Raw genomic sequence first — 26000 nt, forward strand, 5'->3', positions numbered from 1 at the left:
GACCTTTTTTTTTAAACAATTATGGCCTGGATGCGAGTTCTTTTTTAGCCATTCATGTCCGTTTGGTTGCGTTTGTATTATAGGATCCTATAGATGTGCGCACGCGGTAGGCCACTTCTATAGGATCCTTCTATGAGTTAAACTCTAACTCAAAAAACGCCCCATGGCGCTCAGCTGACAGCTGTCACATCACGCATCTGTCACCGCGACGTCACTGCTTGCATTATTGGCATTAGCCGTTTGCAAATAAGGACTCACTCGAGTCCACCTGTGGCCTTACCTTGCGTAACTTACTATTATAGTGTGATGGGAAGCCACCACAGCCATGAAGAGAAGGGTGACAAGCAGGAAAAGGGGGGAAGCGGGCTGAACACGCCGCGAGGGGGTTCTCGGCGCGGGACCGTCACATCTGTGCCAAGATCGGGTTCTGGAGCTGATATCCAAGAGCCAGAGAAGCCTCAGGCCTCCATGGTGCCCGTGGAGAAACTTGGAAAGGTGAGTGAGTGTTGGCGAGCGCTGTCAAGGCTGTTTCATGTATGCCCTGTGACCGCGTGACGGAGGCCATTTGTTTGCTTTGGCTTATAAAGAGTGGCCTCGGAATGTCTGCTGTTAATTATTTACGTCTTATTACGGTTATTGATCCTTAACTGAGACATTTCGCGTGGTATTTTAGAAGTTACGGTGTCTAATGTGTCATCAAATAGTCATAGATAATTTTAAGTGCTGATAATATGCCAGCATGGAATGTTTGTAAACAATCAAGATAATAAATGTTTAATATGATAATCTCTACAATAATTACACTTGTTGTGTCCTGCCTGAAGCAAATTTTGTATAAGTAAATATTTGAAGCTTAAAACAAGATAATATTGAACTTCTTTACTAATAAAATGAAACAAAATTAGAAACACAATAAAAAAACATTAAAGCCAGTGTATTAATAAATCTTAACAGCTGAAACAACATATACATAATCAATAACAAAAATATATATTAATATGACCAACCACCATTTATAACTATTTTAAGCAGTTGTGAAAACATTAGGTATGCAGAATACCTGCTCAAAATTATTTGTTCTAGAAGGAATTTTTTTCTTAATTTTATTAATCAAATATTTGCTAAGCCAACTCCACAAAGTAAAATAACTTAAAAGACCTGAATTATTTATAAATGTAATGACATTATTATACTGTGTACTATTTTATTATTTGCCTATAGTTTAGGTAAAAATGACATGTTATAATACCATGATAATTATTCGTCAATCTTAAGTAGTCAAATTTTAGACTAGATTCTGAATGGATGATGTAATGTTTTATCGTAGAACATTTCCGCAACCGGCTCGCACCTCTATTAAGCCAATTAACACTTTACGCACAACCAAAACAATTTGGTCTTTGATGACAACAAAACAAAGCTCATATTGATTTGAATTTGCTTTATAGAGCATTGTTGTGCGGAAAATAAAGTGATCCTGTTTGTTCCTTTAGTTAATTTTAGGTACAAGGGTCAAAATTCTTTTCATTGTCTTGTTATTTGTCCCCAGTCTTGGTTTTTCTTAGGTGGTTTTCCGATGACTCGCTCACCGCTTTCTTGTAGCTACTTTCGAAGAAGCTCGACTTGAACACCTGGACCTAAAGCGCCTTCAACGGAAGTCTCGACCTAAGCCGTCCTACACATACACTTATAACGAACAAGGGCAGCTTTATTGTGCACAGTGCGACCGAATATTTATAACAAAGTTCGGTTTTGCACGCAATATACGTGCTCATCAGAGAAAATTGTAAATGTCGCCGTTGTCGGACACGATATGGAGGACTAAATATTTGTCCCCAAAAAATGTGACGGAGTGGAACTTTTTGTATGGGGTTAAATTTAGTTTTGAATTTTTCTCAATACTCTACCTACAGCTAGAAAGACATGCAATAGCATTCAACTTTATTTATTGGATATACACATTAAGACAAAAATAAAAGCGTGACAGAGTGGTTAGAAACAAGACAATGAAAAGAATTTTGACCACATGATACACATGGGAAAATCAGATAAGTGCATGCTGTGTGGTTTCAAACAAGTTTTTCTTTTGTGATTGCTCGGCGATGAATGAATTGTGGGGTTTTTCTTTAAAAGGATTGTACAGGTTTCTAAAGGTTGAATGCGCATACATCGACCTCTGGCACAGAGTAAGTAATAGTATTATCATATAGAACGGCCACGCACCGCCCCGCCCCGACTCGAATTACCTCGCCCCGCGACAGCAGATTGACGGCCGTTTGCCGGCCGGTCAGCACTATTTTTAAGCAACTTACTCACACAATGACGCATGACGCGTGTACAGACACAGACGTGTCGTTCGGACATAGAAACGCAAGTGATTTTTGATGTATAGCGTGTCCGCCCTGTGCCTCTGGTCTGGTGTTAGTGGAGTTGCAGGTGTTTATATGCTTTTTAGGGTTCCGTACCCAAAGTCCCGTCCCATACCCGTCCGATGGTAAGCGGTTACCGAAGCCTATGGACGCCTGTGACGTCAGTAACATGGATGGCGACAATCGTCGCATCTGTCACCGTGGTGAAATAGAGGCCTGGTGACAGACAGACAGACAGACAGACACTTTGCACCCTAACCCTTTATGTACGGAACCCTAAAATAGGATACGGCCGTTTATGCCGCAAAAAACGTATATTTCGACACTCTCAAGATAATCAAAATTTACAGGGTACTTCCCGTTGACCTAGAACTATGAAATTTGGCAAGTACTATCGTCTTACACTACAAGTACAGGGAAAAATCGGTAAAGTACAAATTTGTAAAAAATAAACAAATACAAAATAAAATAAAAAAAGTTAAGTTTGTACCGAACCCTCGGTGGGCGAGTCAGACTCACACTTGGCCGGTTTTTAAGCTTATGAATATTTACGCGCACTTCCAAATAACTTGTTCAAATATATATTGTGTTTCACCTGTTTCTAAATACTACGTTGTTTTCACTATGTAAAATGTTCTCTTCATAATATGAGGCTAATTGAGGAGTGTCTTTTCAAAAGGGCTTATTTCTCTATGAAATCCATACAAAAATAAACCCTTTAAGTAGGGTAAAAGGGTTTATTTTTGTATGGATTACCTATTATGGACCTATCATCATTACGGTAATCATTTAATCAACCTTGGTATAATCTGTCAAGCTCAAGACTAATAAGCCCTTATCGTTAACACTACTAATCGGCGGTGGACCTTATGTGTATCGTATTAAGGTTCACGTATTGTCAGGTAATAGGCGATGGTTATCTAGCTACGGAATAGACTGATTTAGTTATTAACAATTGTGTTGATGGAAGTGAACAGTGTGTTTGTTTTATGTAGAGAAATTTTAGTTTAAAGTTGTTTTGACGATAGTGAGTCGTGACGTTTAAAATCGTGATATAAATATAGACAATTTTGGCCACACCATAAGAAAGACACGTATACTTTTTTTTTCTGGAAATACCTTAGTAAAAGCATTTACTGTACATATGGTGGTACTTTACCGCGCTAGTGTCGTATGTCGAAAATTTAAAGGGCTATAATATTATATACTGTAAAACGCTGTACAATACACGTGCGAAAAGGTAATTCGCAACTCGTGTCGATTTAATACACTCATTGCGAATTTTCTACTTTTCGCACTTGTATCGTGTACTGTACTATTTCCATCGAGTGACGATTAACATTAACGAAAAATTGCATAATAAAATACAAGCTAATTATTACTATTAGTGATTTTACATAGACCGGTACAAAGTCACTACGCAATAGGCCCCTGTTCTTATTAATGGTACGGGGGAGGCCGGGGAATAATGGATCGCTGGGAAAAAGTGCGCGTGCACTTCCGAGTCAACAGCTTGAAGTTTTCTATCGTCGGTATACAAGAGAGCAGGATCAAGAAGAGGAAAACTGCTGCTCCTACTTGCAAGGTAATACTGAAATTACCGGACCGGGACAAGTGGCGTACTGGAAGAGAGGCCTATGCTCAGCAGTGGGCGATAGAGGGCTGATATGATGATGATGACTAAAATTAATCCCTAATTAAGAAGAGGAAAGTGACGGCAGTTAGAAAAGGAATGCAGCAATGCAATAAATAGGTTCCACGTTTCTTCTCGCGTTAAAATCGAAAGCGTTTGTGATTCTGGGCAAAAAATGGGAGACGCGATTTTTTAAAAAGCTCACTTATAATTTAATGCTTTTTAGGGTTCCGTACCCAAAGGGTAAAAATGAAACCCTATTACTAAGACTCCGCTGTCCGTCTGTCCGTCTGTCTGTCTGTCACCAGGCTGTATCTCATGAACCGTGATAGCTAGACAGTTGAAATTTTCAATGATGTATTTCTGTTGCCGCTATAACAACAAATACTAAAAAGTACGGAACCCTCGGTGCGCGAGTCCGACTCGCACTTGGCCGGTTTTTATTATATACAACCAGGTATGTACTTATGCCCTGCGTGCACTATCGCAACGGTACGACAAGGGATCCTTTGGCATATTGCCGAGGCTTCCTCAGGCATGCCGTAATAAATCCCTTAAGGGGTCTTAATAACTTAATAAATGAACCAAATTTCATTATGTTTATCTTTAATAGATTTTGAGTTACGGAAATACGTAGGGTCAAAAGTTGCTCCAAATGGTTCGTGTAAAACACACGGCCGCTGCGTCGCCAGTTTTCTTCTTTTGAACTTGGCTTGACGCGCTGCCGCGTGTCTAGATAATAAGATATTGTACAGTCGATTTTTTATTGACATGAATTAGCCTTGGGCTATAAACGGGCACAGCACATTTGATCATGACCACGGTCAGTGTAACAGCAACACTAACTGACCATGAACTGACCGCCGATGGATCTTTGCAAATCATTGCAAATCAATACCAGGAAAGTGATGGTTGTGAAATGTTCACGATTGTCCTGTAGCTATTTGAGGGTTGTTTCCTTAAAATTATCAAGGTTTGTTGTTGTGAATTAATTGGTTATAAAAGGTAAAATAACATTGGCGCTAAGAATGGTACGAATGCCTATAGTAGGCATGCCCACAACGCCTCATATGCTTATGTTTTCTAACGTATGATGTCAATGTACCTTAATGCTCCGTAAATTTCACTTTCGCTTATTTGTGCGCTTCACAAATCGCATAAATAAAATAAAATAAATATTAGGGGACATCTTACACAGATCAACCTAGCCCCAAATTAAGCAAAGCTTGTACTATGGGTGCTAGGCGACGATATACATACTTATATAGATAAATACATACTTATATACATAGAAAACACCCATGACTTAGGAATAAATGTCATACAGGTGTGCACACTGCACATTCTTCTAAAAAAACCCATATGGGGCATTTTCTATGAAAAGGGACCTTATTGTCGATGGCGCTTACGCCGCACAGCGTCGCGCGGCATTGTATTCATATCGGAGCATCGTTTATAATGGCGTAAGCGCCATCGACAATAAGGTCCCTTTTTATGGAAAATACCACATATAATTTTTGCTTACAAAATCATAAATTTTATGTTTACTTTTCTAAACCATGATTGTACATTTATAGTTTTTAAGTAACTATTTAAGCGTATTATGATTTAAAAACTGTAATAGATGTCATATTTATTTGTTTATTAGGATCACCAACAGAAGATACAATTTACATACTAGTATTAACTTACAAAAAGGGCACATTTTTTATTGATCCCCCACTTACAGGCAATCACAGCATGCATTATTATATTAATTTAAACATTAAGTCAACAGTAACACCTAGAAAAAGACTTAGTATACATTACAAAAATCTAGAATAAATATATAATATATATATATATATTAAAGAAAAAGTGACGAAGCCCTCCAGTGGTGAAGGCCGGATTCGAACCGGCATCTTTACCTATCGTTAGTAGTGTGACTACTTAAAAAAAAAACACAAATCAAAATATTTAATAAAATAATTTGATTTGTTCCCAAACTTGTTCGTATTATGATTGTTTTTATTTTTATTTTTGGATATTTTTCAATGAAATAAATTTTATCTTATCTTATCTTATATGACGCAGGTACATAAAGCATTAAACGGGTAAACATGATAAACGTATCGTACTTATACTTCTTTCTTGTTCACAGCTTCTCGCGCAAAGATCTCAAAAAGAAGATGGAGTTAACGGCGTTACAGAGAAATCGTTTACAGTAAGTGTCATAATCATAAACGACAAACGTTTTATTACTTGTTAATATGTTTTCATGGAGACTGTATAAAGGAGCCAAATCTCTATGTATGAAAAGTGTCCATCAAAAAACAGTAATTAGGCGGCGCCACCATACACCGAAATACTACCAAAAACAACCTACGTAATTTGGTCGGGTTATTTGTTGCCTTATATGGTTCATGTTATACTCATGTCCCAGAGCCTAACTAGCGCCACCGGAGAGATTAGGAACTATTATTTAAAGCTTAACGCGGTCACTTTTACTACAATTCTGCCATAAGAGATTGCGATCCTTTCTATACCATCCATATACACGGAGTAGGATGGAGATGGCAAGTGGGCGTTCCCGTCTATCCGACAGTTAGTAGCGACCGACTCACTTTATGCACAGACTATGCTCAGTTGTTGTGGAAACTTCATGCTCCAATGACATTCACGTCGTACGTACGCTCGTCTAACAAAAATTGATAATTAAATTTAAAATGCCGTATTGTGCAGTATTAAGCTGCAGAAATCACAGCGGTTTAAAAAATCTTTCACGTGGAGGTATTTCCTATCACCGGTGGTTATTTATTTAAATATAATCCGATAAACACGAAAAATCTGTTTCTTTTGCATTATTTACGAATGTTCGTTAAGTAAATCTATATTTTATCAGTTAGAACTTAGAGTTCACAATCCTTTGTCACTATTCTTTACGTTTATCTGGAATATTCGCTATCGTAAATGTCAAATAACTTCGCTACTCAGATGCTGCGCAATGTCGATATTTATATCGATAAAGTTAAAGTTACGATATTTCAAGTTTGATGTTTTGTAGTTCGGTAATAAATTATTATTTTAGACACGTTTCTAATTATTATTTGGGATAATCAATGTCTTAATAAATATGGCAGCTCTGGTCATCAAGCACTAAGTTAAGTCGGGGTCATTTCATGGCAACCTTTCAAACCTTCGTATTCCTTTACATACGTTTTTGTTTTTTACACCCATCATATTTTCATCGTTAATATAATTAGACTAGGTACTTAATGCACTTATGCGTACAATGCATGCAATGTGCCATGAATAAACGTTTTATATTTTCTATTTCTTTATTATTAATTATTGTAGGTTACCACAAGATGCCGATATTAAAAATAAATGGATCAATGCAATGGGCAAGAAAATTAGTTTCCGCAAAAATATAGCACCATTTGCTAGGAGCATTTCTTAGAGAAAGATTTCTGGGGATAAAATTGCCATACATCTCATCTAGCGTCCACACGCCTAAAACTTAGTTACTAATTTAGTAATTATTAGTGACATTCGGGCTCACTTAATTAATAAAAAGTGTTCCGTACCACGCAAACTAGCGTCAAATATTGGGATTTTGCCGCCCCCTTCCTGATTTGATAGGTCACAATCTTACAATCAAATCAAGTGGGATCGATGAGCCAGTTTCATGTATGCTTTCACACCATACAATTAATTTGACAATTTAATCAGGTTGTCCCGTCTAGATTGGCCTTAAATGCTGCTACAAGTAAATATATTGTTAAAGACGAATACTTACCTATGTAAGTAATTGCAGATTTGTGATCACAAAATAACAGCAATACCGAGTTAATAGACCTTTAAAGAACTATGATTTTATCTGTTTGACTTTAAGATATATTTAATGTTCACATTAACAACCTAGTTGGTCAATTAATAAGAAACAAATTTCTAGTTAGATATTTGTTGTACTGTACTACATATTATTTTTCATACAATCACGATTATCACTACCTATATTATAATCATAAATAAAGTATCATCTAAATGTGTTAAAACATACGGTAATGAAATATCAATACCTAACTGAACACACAAATATCGATAAAACACTCCGATTACACTGTCCCCTCCCTATATCGTCGAATGGAAAGAAGTTCCAACGGTTAGCTACTCGCAGGCGTGTAGAGGTCTCGAAAACACCAGTGTAACGTGACCGTGAGATCCGTAACAAACCATGCGTAATTAGACCTTACTTATACTGGTTTTTTAGCCCTTTTCTCGCCTGTAATACTTATTGATTGGTGATTTTAAAATTATATAAAATAACGCCATCTGGTGTTGAGTAGTTGTATTAGGTGAACGTTGAGCGAGCTTTTGTGAGATGAATGAGATAATGAAAGAGTCGTATGTCATATAGCTTTGACATTATATTTTAAACCGTCACTCATGTAGCCTACAGTTGATATTCGTTCGAGAAATGTCCACCGGTAATAACTTTTTGGTATGGAAAGTTGCTACGAATCAGAGCAATTTTGTAAGTGTGTGACGTATTTTAACGTGGCTATGAATGTGTGAGTTTAGCTACACTGGTTTTCATACTAAATAGGAGTCATTTCACATCCACTAGTTTATTAATTCGTGTCCATATATGTTTTGAAAGTAAGTGTGATCCTTTTATGAGCTAATAAAGAAACTCATAATTAAAAGGGTATTTGACTGTATTTAAAATAAATTATTTTACACCATGCATGAAATAAAGCACCAGAAGATTAATAGAGAAACGTGGACAGCAGTTATTTTTAGACACAATTTCTATTTTAAAACTCGTATAAAACTATAAAGAGTAGGTAATTTGATTGTGACGTCACATGCTAGTGTTTCATATAAATTCCATAGTAGCAAAATCGTTTTGACAGTTCGAAAAAAGAAACTGATTTGACTAGTAGTCAAATACCCTATTCTGCTTTTTTCCTATTCTGCTTTTTTTTGTTCAATGCCTGCACCTATTACTGTTTCTGTTTAGCCTGATGGTTGACTGGTAGAGAATACCTTTAGGCAATAAGTCCGCCATTTGTACTTTATTTGTTATATTGTGCAATAAAGTTTAAAATAAATAAATAAATAAATAAATAATTTTATAACTGAAACGAGACGTAATTGCGTACAGTGAGACCAAGATAAGTCGGCAGCGATTTGATAACCCAGACTGATCAAGTGTTATTTAAACGTCATAATTTCATAGAAGTCTGACATTTAAAATAACACTTGCACAGTCTTGGCTATCAAAATCGCTGCCAAGTTAGCTTGGTCTAACTCTATCAGTTTTAATATTATGAGTAAAAATCGTGTTAGTTTAAATCAGCTAAAAACTGTTGATGAAAGTAATAAACTTAAGCACACAATAACCAAAGGGGAATTTTCCTATTTGTGACGTTTTCAACTAAAAGGTACCACATTGTCGGTTGTCGATAAGGTTGATTTAATTTTGAAGCTACATGAAAATAGCGTGTCATTGAAAACTGACAATAAGTACCCGTTTGGTTGAAAACGCCACATTTAGTTATTAAAATTGGATCTCTTGTTAACCATTAGGAACTTAAGAAATAAAACTATGAAAACGGATTATATCGCGTATATTTAATTTATAATACATCCCGACCACGTCACCCGTTGACCACGAACGCTGTAAAGGATTCGAAACGTCGGGATGTATTATAAATTCAATATACGCGCGCGCGATATAATCCGTTTTCATAGTTTTATTTCATGAGTAACTATCGCGGTAACCGAAGACAATATCATTAGGAACTTAAATTAAAATTGACCTTTACTTTGAAATGTATACTTACCCTTAAAACCGTGCTAAAAACGCCAGTTCAAGGAACTTAAATTAAAATTGACCTTTACTTTGAAATGTACTTACCCTAAAAACCGTGCTAAAAACGCCGGTACAAGGAACTTAAATTAAAATTGACCTTTACTTTGAAATGTACTTACCCTAAAAACCGTGCTAAAAACGCCAGTTCAAGGAACTTAAATTAAAATTGACCTTTACTTTGAAATGTACTTACCCTACAAACGCCAGTCCATTAACAAAGTCCAAAACGAATAAAAGCATTGTTATTTGCAGAAATACCTGTTCCCCATGTACCCAGAGCTGGCCCACCAGTTCTACGCATACATCCACAAAGTGGGCAACTGCAAGAATCAGCACATCCCGGCCTCCGTCTTCAGAGTGCAGTGTGAGAAGATACTCAGCATGTTGGACGATGCGGCCATTATAGAAACTTATGTCAGGTATTCAAGTCTAATTGTGACGTTTTCAACCAAATGGTACCACATTGTCGGTTGTATCGATAAGGTTGATTTCTAATTGAAGCCATATGGAAATAGCGCCTTACTGACAAGCGACAATAAGTACCCTTTTAATTGAAAATGGCACAATTAGCGCCACTTGCACCATTCCACTAACCCGGGGTTAACCGGTTAAACCGTTAACCCAGTGTCAGATTAGTGGGATGGTGCAAGTGGGCCTTAGAATAATATAAAACGGAAAATATGTCTTATTTCTTGGATTTTTTGCGAACTGAAGTAGAAATTTTCAAGGTCCAGTTTACCATTTTGTGAGACTCCGCTGACCCCATTTCACTTGACCTCAATATCTTCGTTTCGCTTTATTTAAGGAGAAATGTCTTCATTACAAAATACTCTTTAGACGGGATAGTATAGAAATAATACCTAATGCAATAATTTAAAGTAGCACTCATAATTTTTTTGCAAAAAAAATCAGCTTTATGTTTAAAAAACATCATGCTTACACTGCGGTGTTTTTCCTTATCATACAAAAAAAGTTTTTAAGAACCCACTACTGAACAATAGTCTGAAACTAGGATAAGCAAGCTGGTATTTTGTACTAGACTCCGTACTTTGATTTATCTATATCTCGTGAACAGGATGTTTTCCCTAGAAGAGGAAGAAGAAGGAACAGTATCAGCGGCGGCACTACGCGCTCTGCTTTACACTAGCTATAAATTATCCATGGACCACTACCCTGATGGGCCGCAGACCTGTCTTGCGGTGGGTATATCATGAATTTCATTGCAATAGTTTATTGATATATATAAATTACATTATTTCAAGTTCTTCAGAGGCAAACGCTGTAACAGTTATACACAGACGTTCTCAACTGTTTCCTCCGACCGCAATGATTTTCTTCAAAACAGATTGATGTTATCAAAATCTCGTCACTGTTTCGGTTTATTTATTTTTCATATTCATGCAGTTGAATTTCGGAGCAGAAATGAGTCTAGAACTAAATCTCGATTTTTGAGATGTTTACTTATGATTTTAATCGAAGCTGTAAAACGGATCCTCCTTCTCTTCTCTTAACGTCTGAATTTATTGAGAACTAGTTGATCATTTTAAAGTATAATTATTTTAAGACGTAGGTAGGTAAATATGTTGATGATCTGGTTTTTGTTTGCAGATAAACAAGGTGTTAAATTCGGTGGTGAACGGCTGCTTCAACAAGAAGGACTCCCATTCTGTGGGTTTTGTGGTGCGCTGGCTGGAGCAGCATTGCCACCGTCTCATCTTTCCTGTACACAGGTAATATTTACCTTTTATTGTGATATGTGCGTTTATTATTACTTTTTGTGTTGATAATATCTTCCTTTATCAAGTTCTTCATGTCAAGGAGGCCAACCACTTTTTACCATGAGTATTTTTCTATATTATAATAACAATTGAACTTTAAAGCCTGATTTATTTTCTTGAGCGCTTTCTGAACCCTTACTTGCTAAAAGCTGTATGATGTTATCCTTAAAAATACGAATCAACATCCTGTTCTGTTGCAGATACTGCGTCCACATGCTCGCCACCCGACACCGCGACATCTCCGCGCACGTGGAGTCCGACGGGGCCGGCGCGGGACTCGAACTGGCGACCCCGGTTCTAGAACGAGCGAGGGCTGGAGTTGGCAACTTACTGCCCGCTAGTGGGGCCTGGTTGTTAGCTGGTACCGCCCCTCCGCTCTATAGTAGACCGGTACAGCCTCCCCCACTGCCGCAACACGGTTAGTAACGTAGAGTCATATGTAGAGTCGCAAACTAACTAACAGTAGGGACCGTTCCAGCCGCAGGAGCGGATCTAGAAATGGCTACTCCTGTACTTTTAGCCGGTACCGCCCCACCACTTTAGTCGACCGTTACTGCCGGCCCGCTGCCACTACACGGACAGTAACGTAGGGCCATATGTAGAGTAACAAACTAACAACATACGTGCAGCGGACGGAGCGAGTACGCGACAACTAGGCGTGCTTGTGTTAGACCGCACACACGCGGTGGAATTGAAATATATATCTAGCGTCAATGTGCAGAAAAACTCAAGGATCTACGTTGACTAGAAATGATATCGAAAATTACAATAACATATACCTATAGTAAATTTAAAACACTTAACCTACATAGATAACTCGCATGAATAAAAAAGAGAAGTATTTAAATCAGTACGTACCGCAAAAAAACTGTGGCTTTTCAAAATTAAATTTATTACGAGTAAATCAAGCTACGTTTGCTGCATTTTATAACAAAAGTACATTGAATACTTGAGTTTTTCTTTAGTTTATCGGAAAATTTTGACACATAGATCTTGTAATTAAGTGAAATACTTGTGCTCAACAGATTTGTCATCAACAAGCGATCCACAGAGTAAGTTGGGCCTGTTAGAGACCCTCGGAGAATGCTGTTCGTAGCACTACCAGAATATGGAATCCATGGCTAGCACTGGACTACGATTTATGACGAATCTTCAATTTAAAACTTGGTTTAACCGTTGTAATTTGTAAATATATGAATCATTTGTTATTTCCTGCACAATCACAGAGTTTTTAATTGGAGATTCTCACAATTCTTCCTAGTTTTATTTTAATAAGCATGATCACGATCGAGCATTATGGCTAGAAAACTCATATCAAGAGAATGGATGTTTATACTTGTCTCAACAAAATCGTCATTTGTTTCACGAGTTTTATCATAATGTGACATTCAAAGCATTTCAAATTGAATGAACACTGCAACTGAAGAAAATTATCACTTCTGTACCCATTGTCTTTCATCCTTCATTGAGCATCTTGACGTGATATCAATATCAGAATCGCGACTGAAAATATGGAAAATGCTTCGAAAGCTGCTTATTGCTGTAATATGGAAGCTAATTTCAACTATAAATGTACTTTGGAGAAAATGAGCTACCCCATACTCCATAGTAACCTAAATTCATTTGAATAACATTTTTTTTGATCGTAATTCGTTTTCGCTAAGTTACAGAATAAGTAATAGTACTACCGTACAGAAAGGACACTTCCTACAAAACCGAAGTTTGACAGCCGTTCAGGGTCGAATCATGCTATCCCTTTCTAATATATGGCACTATCCCTTTCAGCTATTTAGGGTTGTCAAAATTCAAGTCATTATCTTATCTGTGGTCGTGCACGCAAAGGGACGTCAAGTAGTGCCAACCCTAATAATAGCTCGGCGCAATGCTGAGCCGAACGGAGCCGAGTTTGCCCGAAGCGAGGAGTTTCGCACCCCTGGCTAAGTGTAGTCCAAATGAATAATACGATATAACGATCAATTTTCACACGAATGTTAATGTTTCACATTAGATTCAATGGAATGTTGGAAGACTTGTAAACATACCTTAATCCTTATACTTATATTGTTTATGGCATGATTGATTTAAACTATATATTTAAACTACATTTTCAATTCTATATCATCACAGGGCGAAGGTTTCCAAAGAAGACCTAACCAAAATGACAGAACTTAAGTCATGCATGTATAGTCAAGTATTTAACTTTATATAGCATCTACTGTCCGCGCGCGAATTCCGTGCACGGCTGAGGAATGTTAGGAATGTTGGGCGTCGTGACCGAGTGGTGTCATTTTGTACGTATGGGCGCGGCGCACACCCCGCCACTTCCTCGACCTCCGAATGCACGGAATTGGCGCGCGGACAGTATCTGCCACCCGTACATTTAGATTTTTCGTTGTGTGGTTGTCTATGTAGGATTGTTATCTTGGCTAGGTTTCCTGTTGTTTTTTGTTTGTATTTTATTTTAAGATAGCGGTAATAAATAACCCAGTTATTTTCTGATCTTCAATATACAGTAAGTGCCCCAACTTAAGTACCCACGTCGTCATACTCTCTATCAGGGATGTTGCGGATGCCGATTTTTTGACATTGCGGATGCAGATGCGGGTTTTTAAAGACTCGCATCCGTGGATGCGGATGTCAAGATTAGGCACATAAAAAACGTCAAATATTACACTTTATTTTTATTTAAAAAAAAACTTAGTATTTGAATAAGATTATAGCACCTATAATCTTATTCAAATCCGCATTCGCAATTTCAATCCCACAATCGCATTACTATACTAAAGTCCAAATAAAACAAACTTTTCACTTCTTGTCGCTGTCCGTCATAGGCTAAAGTGCTCGATCGACGAATCACAAAAACGAAACGAGATTCCTATTGGCTAATGACGAAATTACCTAGCACTTACGCCGCCGCTAAGACGTTCCCGTACCTACCTGTTCCACATCCGCATCCGCATTAAGCTCCGCATCGATTTTATGCGGATGCGGATGCGGATGTTAAAAATAATGCGTAAGTTTCGCGGTTGCGGATGCGGATGCTAATATTCGCAACATCCCTGTGCTATATAGAAAAGTGGATATTTATGTTAGGGCACCGACTATACTTACCTACTTAAGGCGAAAGTGGAGGACCCGTGCGTCATACAAGCGTAGTTCTCGTTTTCCTTTCTGGATATTAACATTTTTGAAAATATTTTGATACAATTTGTTGTATATAAACTACATCCATGCCTCTAAGTTTTATTTTCTTTGAACTTTTAGTTATTACAAGAGTTAGGAGCATTTAAAAATTTGTATGAAATCTGTTTTTCGCTCCTAATTTTTACAATAATCAAAAAATCTAAAAAAGTCAAATTTAGGGGCATACTCTACTGGCTGAGTGACCCAAAAAAGATTTTGGCCTCTGACACAAGAGAGCGCAACAATAATATATGATAAAAATATTTTCCATAATGTCAATATCTATAGAGGAAAATGGGGACTACGTTTGTAATTGTATGGAGAACCGGCCGTCCCCTTTCCCCTTAATTACTTATGCTGCATTTCACTAAACAATTTGTCTAGGTTTTTGGAAAACATAATATTGTCTGGCCATTGGCTAACCATTTTGGCTACTCTCACTCAAAACTCAAAATTGAATTTGTATTTAAAGCCATTCAATAAGGACCAGCAATGGTTGACCAGACCAGGCCCCTATTTCACCACGGTGATAGGTGCGACAATTATAAAACATCACTGTTGCTGACGTCACAGGCATCCATGGCCTACAGTTACTGCTTACCATCGGGCGGGCCTTATTCCTGTTTGCCACCATCATTGTATTATTAAAAAATCTTTATTATATCGGCAAAAAAACAGGTAAGATTATGATGACGATGATGACAATTGTCACAAGATTTAAAAGAATTTTCGATAATTCTTGACAGGAAATGAGTTCTGTGTCGTAATTTCGTGACAATCATTAGCTTCGCAAAATAAATACTTATTTATTGTACATACAATGTAGTTTTTTTTAAATTAGAATGTTGGTGGCAAACAAGCACACCGCCCGTCCGATGGTAAGCGGTTACCGTAGCCTATGGAGGCCTGAGACGTCAGTAACAGTGTCGACAATTAGCTCCATGCATGAATTTATTTTTATTTTTGGATTCATATTTTATATCGTTGGAACACCGGAAATGATAAAAATACTTTTGTAAACCTTAACATTATTTTATTAAAAAATATTTAAAATATTGAAAATTTTTGAGCGGTTGAAACGCTCATAATTTTTGGCGCGAATTCGACAGAGCGTGATGACGTCACACGTTGGGCGGCCCAACTGACGTTTGCTACTAATGACACTAATCTGTCGAACGCGTGACGTCACGTGGCGTTTCGAGCGTTTCGCTCACTAGCTTTTCGCGGGAAAATTTTTGTACTTTTTATTTATAATTTTAAGTAATTAAATGGTAATTTAAAAACGGAAATGCATTTGTAACATGATATAACGGTAACAAACATCCGAATAAAACATATTTCGTTCAAATATAAACTTCATGCATGAGGCTAATTGTCGCATCTGTCACCGTGCTGAAATAGGGGCCAGAATACCTATACTTGTATTGCTAATGTCTTATTAATTGTTAACTCCCATTTTCTTTTCATTTACAATGAATAGCTGTCCTTTTATGTTGTCATGACTGTCATGTGTTAGTCGGTGTTTAGTATCAATTTTAAATAATCAAGCTTATGGGACATGCGTTCGCATCGACGGCCGGGCGCAACTGAAGCGCGCGCAGGCGGCGCGCTTGTATTTATTCAACGGTTGGAGCGAGATAGAAGACAGGGCGTGCTACTCTCAACAGCAACATAGTGAGATGCTCCGCGGAAGGGTAATCCTGAATTGCTGTATTTTCCACTACCCACTTCATGTATCCGGCGATCGAGAGCGGGATAGAAGACATGCCATCGCTATCGTTAGAGGCGCGATTTACGTAAAAGGGTAGATTAAATTCTACAGTTCTAGGATACCTATCTTTCTGTTTTTAATAAAGTATGGAAATACTATATAAGGCGACAATTTATTACAATAAATATTCATTATAAGACTGACCGCTGTTTGCCTCACTCCTCCTGCCTGGACCACTATAAGCTTTTATAAGTTTTGACGGTCGTTATTTGCAGCAGGTGCCCTCGCGTCAACAGCGTGGTTGGCGCGGCTGGTGTGCGCGCTGCCGTCGCACTGGGCGCCGCTGTACAACTCCAACGAGCACGGGCTCGGCGCTAACAGATTCCTACACCACACACTCAACTACAGGTACGACGCCGGACGCACTGTTCGCCAGTGTATGGTATTGTGGTACTGACATTTACAAATTATTATTTTTTTGTTTATGCTTTAAAATATTTAATTTGATTAATTTAATAGCCTTTTCAAATATTTTTCAATAGTGGCTGAATACCGATGGGTCTGTACCTCCGATGCCTAAACTGCTAAAAAAATTCAAAATGGCGGACAAATCATGGATACTATATAAAGGAGCCAAATCTCTATGTATGAAAAGTGTCCATCAAAAAACAGTAATTAGGCGGCGCCACCATACACCGAAATACTACCAAAAATAACCTACGTAATTTGGTCCGGTTATTTGTTGCCTTATATGGTTCATGTTATACTTATGTCCCAGAGCCTAACTAGCGCCACCGGAGAGATTAGGAACTATTATTTAAAGCTGAAAGCGGTCACTTTTGCAACAATTCTGCCATAAGAGATTGGCATAGGACAAATGTTTGAAATGTCACCGTATTTAAGAGTTATTTCGCTTAAAAATTAATTTTTTCTTTGCAAGTGTGATGAAAAATGTGTGTAACTTCGGGGGTAAGAATATTGTTGCGGCGGCCTGCGGCTGTCGTGAATATATTAGACTTTCGTACAATATTTCACTTACCCCCCCACGTTGCACAATGTAATATTTCCATATATTTGCCAGGGGCCCAACGCTGGTGGTGGTGGCCGGTGGCGAGGACCTGAAGGTGGTGCTGGCGTGTCCGCAGGAGTGGCGCGACACGCACCAGTACTGGGGCACGCCCGACTGCGCCCTCATACAGCTGTTCCCCACGTAAGATTAATTTCTAAGCAAATCGCTCTTTTGCTTTGATCCTCAACAGGGAATATTACGCGAAACTCTGCGTAGGGGGCGCCAGGACCCCACTACCACAATCTGAGGGTCTATCGCGAAACAAGAAAATAGAAATTTCGTTATCTCTCACTCTTGCATATTCGAGCGGCAAAGAGGCAGATAGCGAAATTTCGGATTCGCGTTTCCCGGTAGGTCCTCTGTAAACAAAGCGCCTTGATGCATCAATGTCATATTTTATTCTTTGAAAACTTGTCAAAAAGGTGTTGAAGGTACAGTATGTAAAAGTTACTCTATGGTTTACTAAAAAGGCTAGTGCTGCACTCTGGTGGCAGAACATTGCAGTATTAGCACAAAAAGTTAAGAACCGTGAAAATATGATAATTATGCACCTTTTGTCTTAAATTATTTGAACAGTCGAGGCCTCTGTGGTCGAGGCAAAGTCGAACGATGACTAGGAAGTACTCACGGCGATAGTTTTTCTTATCGCAAATCAATATTCTTCCGAATTACATTATTGATCATATTAAATTTGATTTATGCAGATAAATTCCTTAATTTACTATTTGTGACGTTTTCAATCAAAAGGTACCACATTGTCGCTTACCATAGGGACGAAATTGGATTGTATCTTTATACGAATAACCTGTGAGAGCGTCCTTATGGCAAGCGACAGTGTGCTACCTTTTGATTGAAAACGACACATTTGGATGAGAATTAAGATTTAAGCAAAATTTCTTTTAAGGGCTCAGGGAACCCGAGCCAGAAGGCGAAAAATCTCCTTATATGATCATGTTTTTCTAAGAGGCGTTGATATTCGTAGACGTGGAAAAAATATATATAGTTCTTGACTATATTATCTTTAACAACATAGCTTCCGATACACGAATTATGACACTTCCCTCGATACAATTAATTCCCAAAGTAACCTCTAACTCGGACTTTTAATCCTACTTTACTCGGTTATTTATTATGTGATACTATAAACAAAAAAAGAAGAAAAAACAATCTTAACATAAATAGTAATTTCATAGCTTTAGAATTTCGATATTGTAAGGTAACGTTTTGGCTCGGTTGGCTTCAAATTTTAACAGCGGTGCTTCTACTTAATTATTATCTTATATTTGTCATTCGATAGCACACAAACGCTATTATTATGTAGCTTTAAATAAACTTAAAAGTGGAAAAAGTTACTGTCTTGGGTGAGACTTGAACTCGCGGCCTCTGGATCAACCGAGGCAGTAATTTTTCCATTATTAAATTTATTCTAAGCTTAATATCATCGTTCGAAACGTTTTTGCACGTTAAAAACTTCAATTATAATTATGTACTCATATAAACTATTTACTGAATCTGGGGGCACGGTAGTGCCCCCGCCAAGACGAGCAAAGCGAAGCGCAAGGGCACTACCTATTCTCGAAGCGCTTAGTCGTTTTTTTGAACCCTCATAACTTTGGTTTGGATACATCTTTTTCTAAATATTCCAGGTTCTCAATAGTGGAACACGCGCCTAAAATGATCTACCTGAACACTTCCATCCGCGGCTACCCCAAGGGCCTGCGCGCGGGCAGCGACCCTCGCAAGCCTCTACTCGTCATCGAAGAGGGCTTCGACAAGATGTCTTTTAACAGCGTGCCTTATTCGTTGCGAGCGATTGAGGTTAGTCTATACTATAGTACAGTCAGCTGGAGTAGCTCTACAAAATAGGGGTCATCCATTAATTACATCACACGTTTAGGGGGGTAAAGAAAATGTGACATGTTGTGACAAGGGGAAGGGGGGAGACACAAACTTTATGACGTCACATTCTCTCTCAACTTTTTTAAATGATTAAATTCGCTGTACAATTAAATAACTAGTGTTTGGAACGATAATCGTTTTTAATCGTTTAATTTTCTTTCCTAATCTGTTTTGGGTTATAAAATTACTAATATTTCTTTGGTCAAAAATATTTTGATAAAATATTAATAATATTTAATTCTATTAGATTATTTTAAACCGGGTCACTCACGTATTATTAAGTCGAATAGCTCGACATGTTTCGGTCCAATTTACGAGGACCGTCTTCACGGAGACACGACACGTCTTCACTGGTCGAGGGCGCGGCGACACACACAACAACACAAACAACAACATGTCTGCTATTCGACTTAATAATACGTGAGTGACTGACGTGAATAATCTAATATGTTTGAATCTCACGGGAGTTTTATAGTTAAAATACTTAATTCTATTTGCCGATTTCATAAAAAAAATGTGACGTCACACCAGGGGGGAGGGGTTTGCCAAATGTGACCAAGTGTGACAAGGAGGGGGGAGGGGTCAAAAAACCTAGAAATTCGTGTGACGTAATTAATGGATGAATCCATACTCTGAACACAACTTTGTTTTTAATAAATAAAAGCGTGTGTGGACACCTGTTCCTCTTACTTAATTCTGATTCGCGCTAGTCTCTGCTCATCATAGTGGAGGGTTTTCCACAAGTTTGCAGAACCCTTACCACGTACTGGCATATAGGGACCGTGCGCGTTGGAGGGTCTGCCATCTTGTGGCCTGAATCGGAACCATAAACATGTACATCACATGTACATTTACACTTCATGCCAAAGCAAGTGCTGCCATCTTGTGGGCTACTTTGGAAGCATAAACTACACATTTACGCCTCGCGCCAAAAATCTGACGTCTCCTGTGCTGCCCCCTACAGTTTATGCACGCTCCCTATTAGTGCGAGCGAGATGTATAGAAAATAAGTTACGCGGACGTTAGCGAATGTGTCAGTGTCTAACTCTTGGTACGGTTACTGTACATAAGTTTTTTGTTATTATATCTTTTGGAGTTTATTCTAAACACTAGTCGAATTGAGAAGTAAATTAATAGTTATTTACGATACAAGTGCGGAAAAGAGGAAATTCGAAACGAGTGGCGATAAATTAAAACACGAGCGCAGGCAGTGTTTTAAATCGACACGAGTTGCGAATTACCTATTCGCACGTGCATCGTACAACGTTTTACAGTACATATGGCCCTTTAAACTTTCGACATATGCACGAAAAGTGCTCTTTACGCACTAGTGCGAGAAAGTAGCACCATATGTACTGTAAAATAACATTTTCAAATTGTAGGTGTGGGGCTGCGGCGACCAGGCCTCAAGAGAAATTCAGCTCGAAGTGAAAAAGTGGCAAGTGAGAGAAGCTGAGAGGCAACGACAGGTAACTCTAAACACTAATAATCACTTTACAGTATTGTCAACACTACTCGACACTTTTATGCACTAACTTACACTTCATATACACTAATCGTCACTTATGTTTACTAGATATTTTTATAAGGACTAGTTGTGCCAAGAAATTTAACAATTTCCACTGAACAATTGATTTGTGATTTCTTTTGTTTTTAGGGTTCCGTACCCAAAGGGTAAAAACGGGACCCTATTACTAAGACCCCGCTGTCCGTCTGTCTGTCACCAGGCTGTATCTTATGAACCTTGATAGCTAGACAGTTGAAATTTTCACAGATGATGTATTTCTGTTGCCGCTATAACAACAAATACTAAAAAGTACCCTCGGTGCGTGAGTCTTGACTCGCCGGTTTTTTTTACTACGTTGGCATGATTGTCACTTAAACATTTCGTCATTTTAAAATAAATGTTTCGTCATGTACTACATCTTCGTTTCGTACATGACTATGACACCGCCCGGCAGTGGCGTAACTAGGGGGGGGGGGCAGAGGGGGCAAGTGCCCCGGGCGCCATCCAAGGGGGGCGCCAAAATGGGCAAAAGGCAGCAGCAGGGAAACTTGTCAGTCGTCAGGGGGCGCATATTTGGTGACTGCCCCGGGCGCCATATCCTCTAGCCACGCCCCTGCCGCCCTGGTGGGTGTGGGACACATTGCTTAGTTGACAGTTGGCAGCTGGCAAATAGTATGAAGATATGCTAAAAACTTCATATATTCTCCATATGCGTTGGCGTCGCTCGTCACCCCACCACCAACTTGGCACATAGTCATTAGTCAGCAAAGATAGATATAACTCCGTAATAGATGGATACGGTCTAAGGAAAAAACGTGCCTCGAAAATCAAGAAAATTTGATTCTCGTTCAGAGGGCGCTACTAGCTTTGGCTTACTGTCGTATAGATGGCGTTGACGGTTTCGTTTGTTATTTAAAAATTTTAACTCATATCAGTGAAAGAACATGGGTCATAATCATAAAAATAATTAATGCAAATAAAAAAAATCATTTATCCATATTTAAATACATTTTATCGTATTTTTATAACTCTTCATTTTTAGTTTTAAAGTGTGTCGACAGATGGCAGTGAATTTACTGGGGTTACAAAATTTAGTATGACAGTACCGCTCTAGTATAAGTTACTCTATGTTAGTCAGTGTTGTGTTGTGATGTTGTGCAGGTGAAGCTGTCAGCGGCCGACTGGATCGAGCACCCGGACCGGTACCTGCTCGAGCTGGCCGGCCGACCACAATATAATAACTCGGCTAAGTAGGACACTGGCTAAATTCTCATTTATGGTGTTTCGTTATTCTTTTTATCCCATAGTTAAGAGTGGATGGGACAAAAACAACAAAACACTATGGACGGTGCGAGAACGAAAGAGACGGTGGGTGTTCTCATGCAAGTTTTTGCATCATGTATTTGCCTTAAGCATCTAGTGAGTACACAAAGGAATAATATGGTATATAAAGTACTTAGCGTAAACTATTGTGGTTACAAAACTGAAAGATGGCGTTAAACCTATCTACTTTAACGGTAAAATTTGAGGCCCTAATGTTTTGCAAAAAATTGTATTCCTTTGTTTGTAAGATAGTAATTTAATTAATAATTATGATCTAGATTTTCTACGGTTAGTAGAGAGGTATTATGAGATGTTTAAAAGTATATTGAGCGTTTTGGAAGTGATCGAAAGAGCACAAGTATTTCAGCGTTCAAAGTGTGAAAATGTGATTATCAATTTATGTGACATTTAGTAGTTTATAGTTCAACATTTATCATAATATATATTATCATAATATATATCAAATTTAATATAAAGGTAAAAAAACTTAGTTCGAGCTCCTCTTGTATGTAATTGTCAATTGTTTGGAAAGTAGTTCCGTATTTGGAGAATATATAATATGACGCAAGGTTTGCGGACTTATTATTTACTAAGGAAGTTTGAATAATCTTGAATTCTGACCACTTAAAATCAATTTTTTATGAAGATTAATTAGAAGTAGTTGTCAATGTAAAGTAATTTATCAAACTTTTCCAGGTCGCACCAATCTACAAGGTTTTTGCAAAAAATCCAAATATATTCCAATTAATCCAGCTTTAATGATTCATTTAAATACAAGTCACATTTCACGAAAGTGCAATCTAATTTGAACCTTAAATCGGAATGCTAAAGTTGAAATTCTATTGGCGCGTATGTGGTTGATAAATCATACTATGCCTGGTAAAGGGTTGAAATATAATTATTAATTAGAAATATTTGTAATGTCAAAGAAACTTATTTAATGTGTTTTTGTAAATTGTATACAACTACATGGAAGTAAATCTGTAGCTAAGTTTTTTACCTTTAGTTCTTGCATTTTACGAAGACGTTGATCGTAACTCAACTTGTCAAATCAACTCACTGTGGGTGTGTGAAATGTAAGAATTAAAAGGATTGTAAGCTTTTCACTTATGTGTTTAATTTTCTCATGTACTGAATTTAAATTATTAATTATACACCAAATATTCCAGGGAACATATATATGTTCCCTGGAATATTGGGCATCAACAATTGATATCAATTATATCACACGAAATTTAAAATTTTAAGCAACAACTGGCCGGAGGCACTATATCGGGAGTCGTTGAAGACAAGGGGAGAGGCCTTTGCCCAGCAGTGGGACACCATAATAGGCTAGTAAAAAAAAAGCAATTGTTACATTGAAGTAACAAGGTTATAGCTATTTAAAGTTAAATATTAAATATAAACTTTAGGACTCATTCATCCTAAGTATTATAATAACATTTATGTACTTATTGCTGTTTATTTAACACTATTTTATGTTTGTTCATTTAATGATATTATTTATATGGAAAGTATTAGTCATTAAGAGGATAGTAGAAGACTCTTATTTGGGCTGATTTTTATTTTGTTGTCGATTTTTTTCGTCAGATTTCTAATTTGGTGGAGATCAAAAAAAAAAATGTTTATTTTCTTTAACTGAGATTGTTAAAATTAGTGGTTGGAACCAGGGACCGGACAACCCTTTCCGCGATAAAACCCTTTCAATGGGCGACACTTAAACACGGCTAACACATTGAAAGACTTTCCCTTTTGAACTGCAAGCCCATTCATACCCTTACCTTTGACTAACCCTTACCGAAAAGCTAACCAAAAATAAGGCTAGCTCTTAATAAGGGTTACCCTTATCTTTAAGCGCTTTTTATAAAGGTTTCCCTTTGCGTGAAAGAGACAGGATTAGTATATATCTACGGTATTGTATGAAAAGGAAAGAAAATACGTGCCTAGTCAAAGAACGCCGCCGTCGCCGCCGACGATCGCTCGGATTCGAAGTAATGTGTGCTTTATGAACAAGGTAGACGACTTAAATTAGCACGCTTATATGCTAAAAGGGAAGCCCTTTATAAGGCTAACCCTTATAAGCAATATGCAAGGTGTTGGTGAGCGGATGATAAGGGTTTTGTAAGGGTATTTGGGCTACCGATTACTCAAATGTGGTAGCTTTATATAAGGGTTTTTAAAAGCAAAACAAAGGGTTTCGTCTGGCAAAGGGTATGGTGAGTTAAGCCTTATGCAATACCCTTATAAAACCCCGATAAGGGATAGCGGGCCGGTCCCTGGTTGGAACCTCCCTTTAAGCTTTAAAAGCCTTTGCCCTGCGCCCTTCCTTATCTGGAGAATATTAACAATAGTGCGTGCTACATTTATGAGTAGGTAAATATTATAGGAGATAGTTTCCTATTCTGTACAATATAAGCGCAATATCACAGTAACACAGTATGTCCTAAAAATCTTCCTCTTGAGTTAATAATTCAATATTATTATGGAATAATATTTACATCAATAAATTGCTTAAGATAATATACACGGTGACTAAAAAATAAGTGCATTTCCGTTGCCAGGGAGGTTTTGGGATTATACTGAGCAACTTTTACTATAGGACCAACCCCAAAATCGCAAAAAAAAATTTCGCTTGAGCATACATTTTGGCTGGTCCATTTTGTATGGTAGGGCAAAAATTATTTTCCCGATTTCGTAGTTGGTCCCATAGTAAAAGTTGCTCAGTATAATCCCAAAACCTCCCTGGCAACGGAAATGCACTTATTTTTAGCTACCCTGTATATGTTCATAATACTTACCATTCATAAGTGCTTGTTGCTAGGCCTACATGAAAAAAGTATATTTGAACTTGAAACCGTATTGTACTTTGGTAACTCAAGGGAAAATTAGATAGAGCTCCTCAACCAGCCAAATTGTTTTCAAAACTAAAGAAAATAGATAACCAAAAAATAAAAATCGGCCATTTGCTTTTTAAGGTCCACTTTCCTCTTATTTACCTTTTAAAGTTAAACATTAATTCTCATTTAAATTGTTGTTGGATCTGGATTCTGGACAAAGAAAAACCATTAGGCGGGCAATTTTAATGTTGACTAACATGTAATTGTTAATTGTAAATAGATAGTTGCTCAATAGAAAATGATTCCATTTGGGCGTAAATATAGGACTGTTTAGAATTGTAGATTGTGTCACAAGGGAGCAAATTTACATATTTACGGCGAGGGCGTACGTTGAATCCTGTGTAGTTCTAACGCCCAAGGTGGAAATAATTTTGCTACCATGTGACACATACTGCTTTTCACATCATCTATGAGGAAATTATCATGTTAAATAAGTAATATAATTTAAGCTAAAAAAAATAGTACGCAAAAAAATCGTGTCCAAAAAAATAGGAAAGTGCTCATTTGATCCCTCTAAGCAGGGTAGAAAAAGCAGTTTTCCAAATAGGTGATGTGAAAAGAATATTGTTTAGGATAGAATCGTTAGGGAACATCGCAAAGAATTCTTAAATTAAGAATCTAAATGCTTATACTCTGATCATTGTGTATGGTAACTGAAATATTTCCTTAACCATAACATATTCGATCTGAAATAATTAACAAAAATCCAGTCACAGATATTCAAATTTATTTAAGATCCGTGTGTGATGCCTCTACTAACATCATTTTATC

At 37.6% G+C, this 26000-nt stretch overlaps 1 protein-coding gene across 2 annotated transcripts; it reads left to right on the top strand.

Annotated features, from left to right (window-relative positions):
• The first annotated feature begins 206 nt into the window (after positions 1-206).
• LOC134749925 (uncharacterized) lies at positions 207-23185 on the top strand. 2 transcript variants are annotated; one of them, XM_063684944.1, is made up of 12 exons: positions 207-495; positions 6143-6205; positions 10115-10281; positions 10938-11061; positions 11471-11592; positions 11841-12058; positions 12666-12692; positions 16810-16942; positions 17616-17744; positions 19250-19421; positions 20885-20971; positions 22171-23185. In XM_063684944.1, exons 1-12 carry the CDS (start codon positions 307-309, stop codon positions 22261-22263), a joined length of 1524 nt encoding a protein of 507 aa, XP_063541014.1. In that variant the 5' UTR covers positions 207-306; the 3' UTR covers positions 22264-23185. The 2 variants fall into 2 exon arrangements, with proteins under 2 accessions (XP_063541014.1, XP_063541015.1); XM_063684945.1 differs by lacking the exon at positions 12666-12692.
• Positions 23186-26000: the final 2815 nt, after the last annotated feature.

Source organism: Cydia strobilella, chromosome 19, assembly GCF_947568885.1.
Source record: "Cydia strobilella chromosome 19, ilCydStro3.1, whole genome shotgun sequence".
Classification (NCBI taxonomy): Eukaryota; Metazoa; Arthropoda; class Insecta; order Lepidoptera; family Tortricidae; genus Cydia; species Cydia strobilella.

Coding starts and splice junctions, on each gene's coding strand:
- LOC134749925 (XM_063684944.1), top strand. CDS start 307: ATGGGAAGCCACCACAGCCATGAAGAGAAGGGTGACAAGCAGGAAAAG. Junction 10,282..10,937: donor ATTATAGAAACTTATGTCAG/GTATTCAAGTCT, acceptor TCTCGTGAACAG/GATGTTTTCCCTAGAAGAGG. Junction 12,059..12,665: donor TCCCCCACTGCCGCAACACG/GTTAGTAACGTA, acceptor TGTGCTCAACAG/ATTTGTCATCAACAAGCGAT.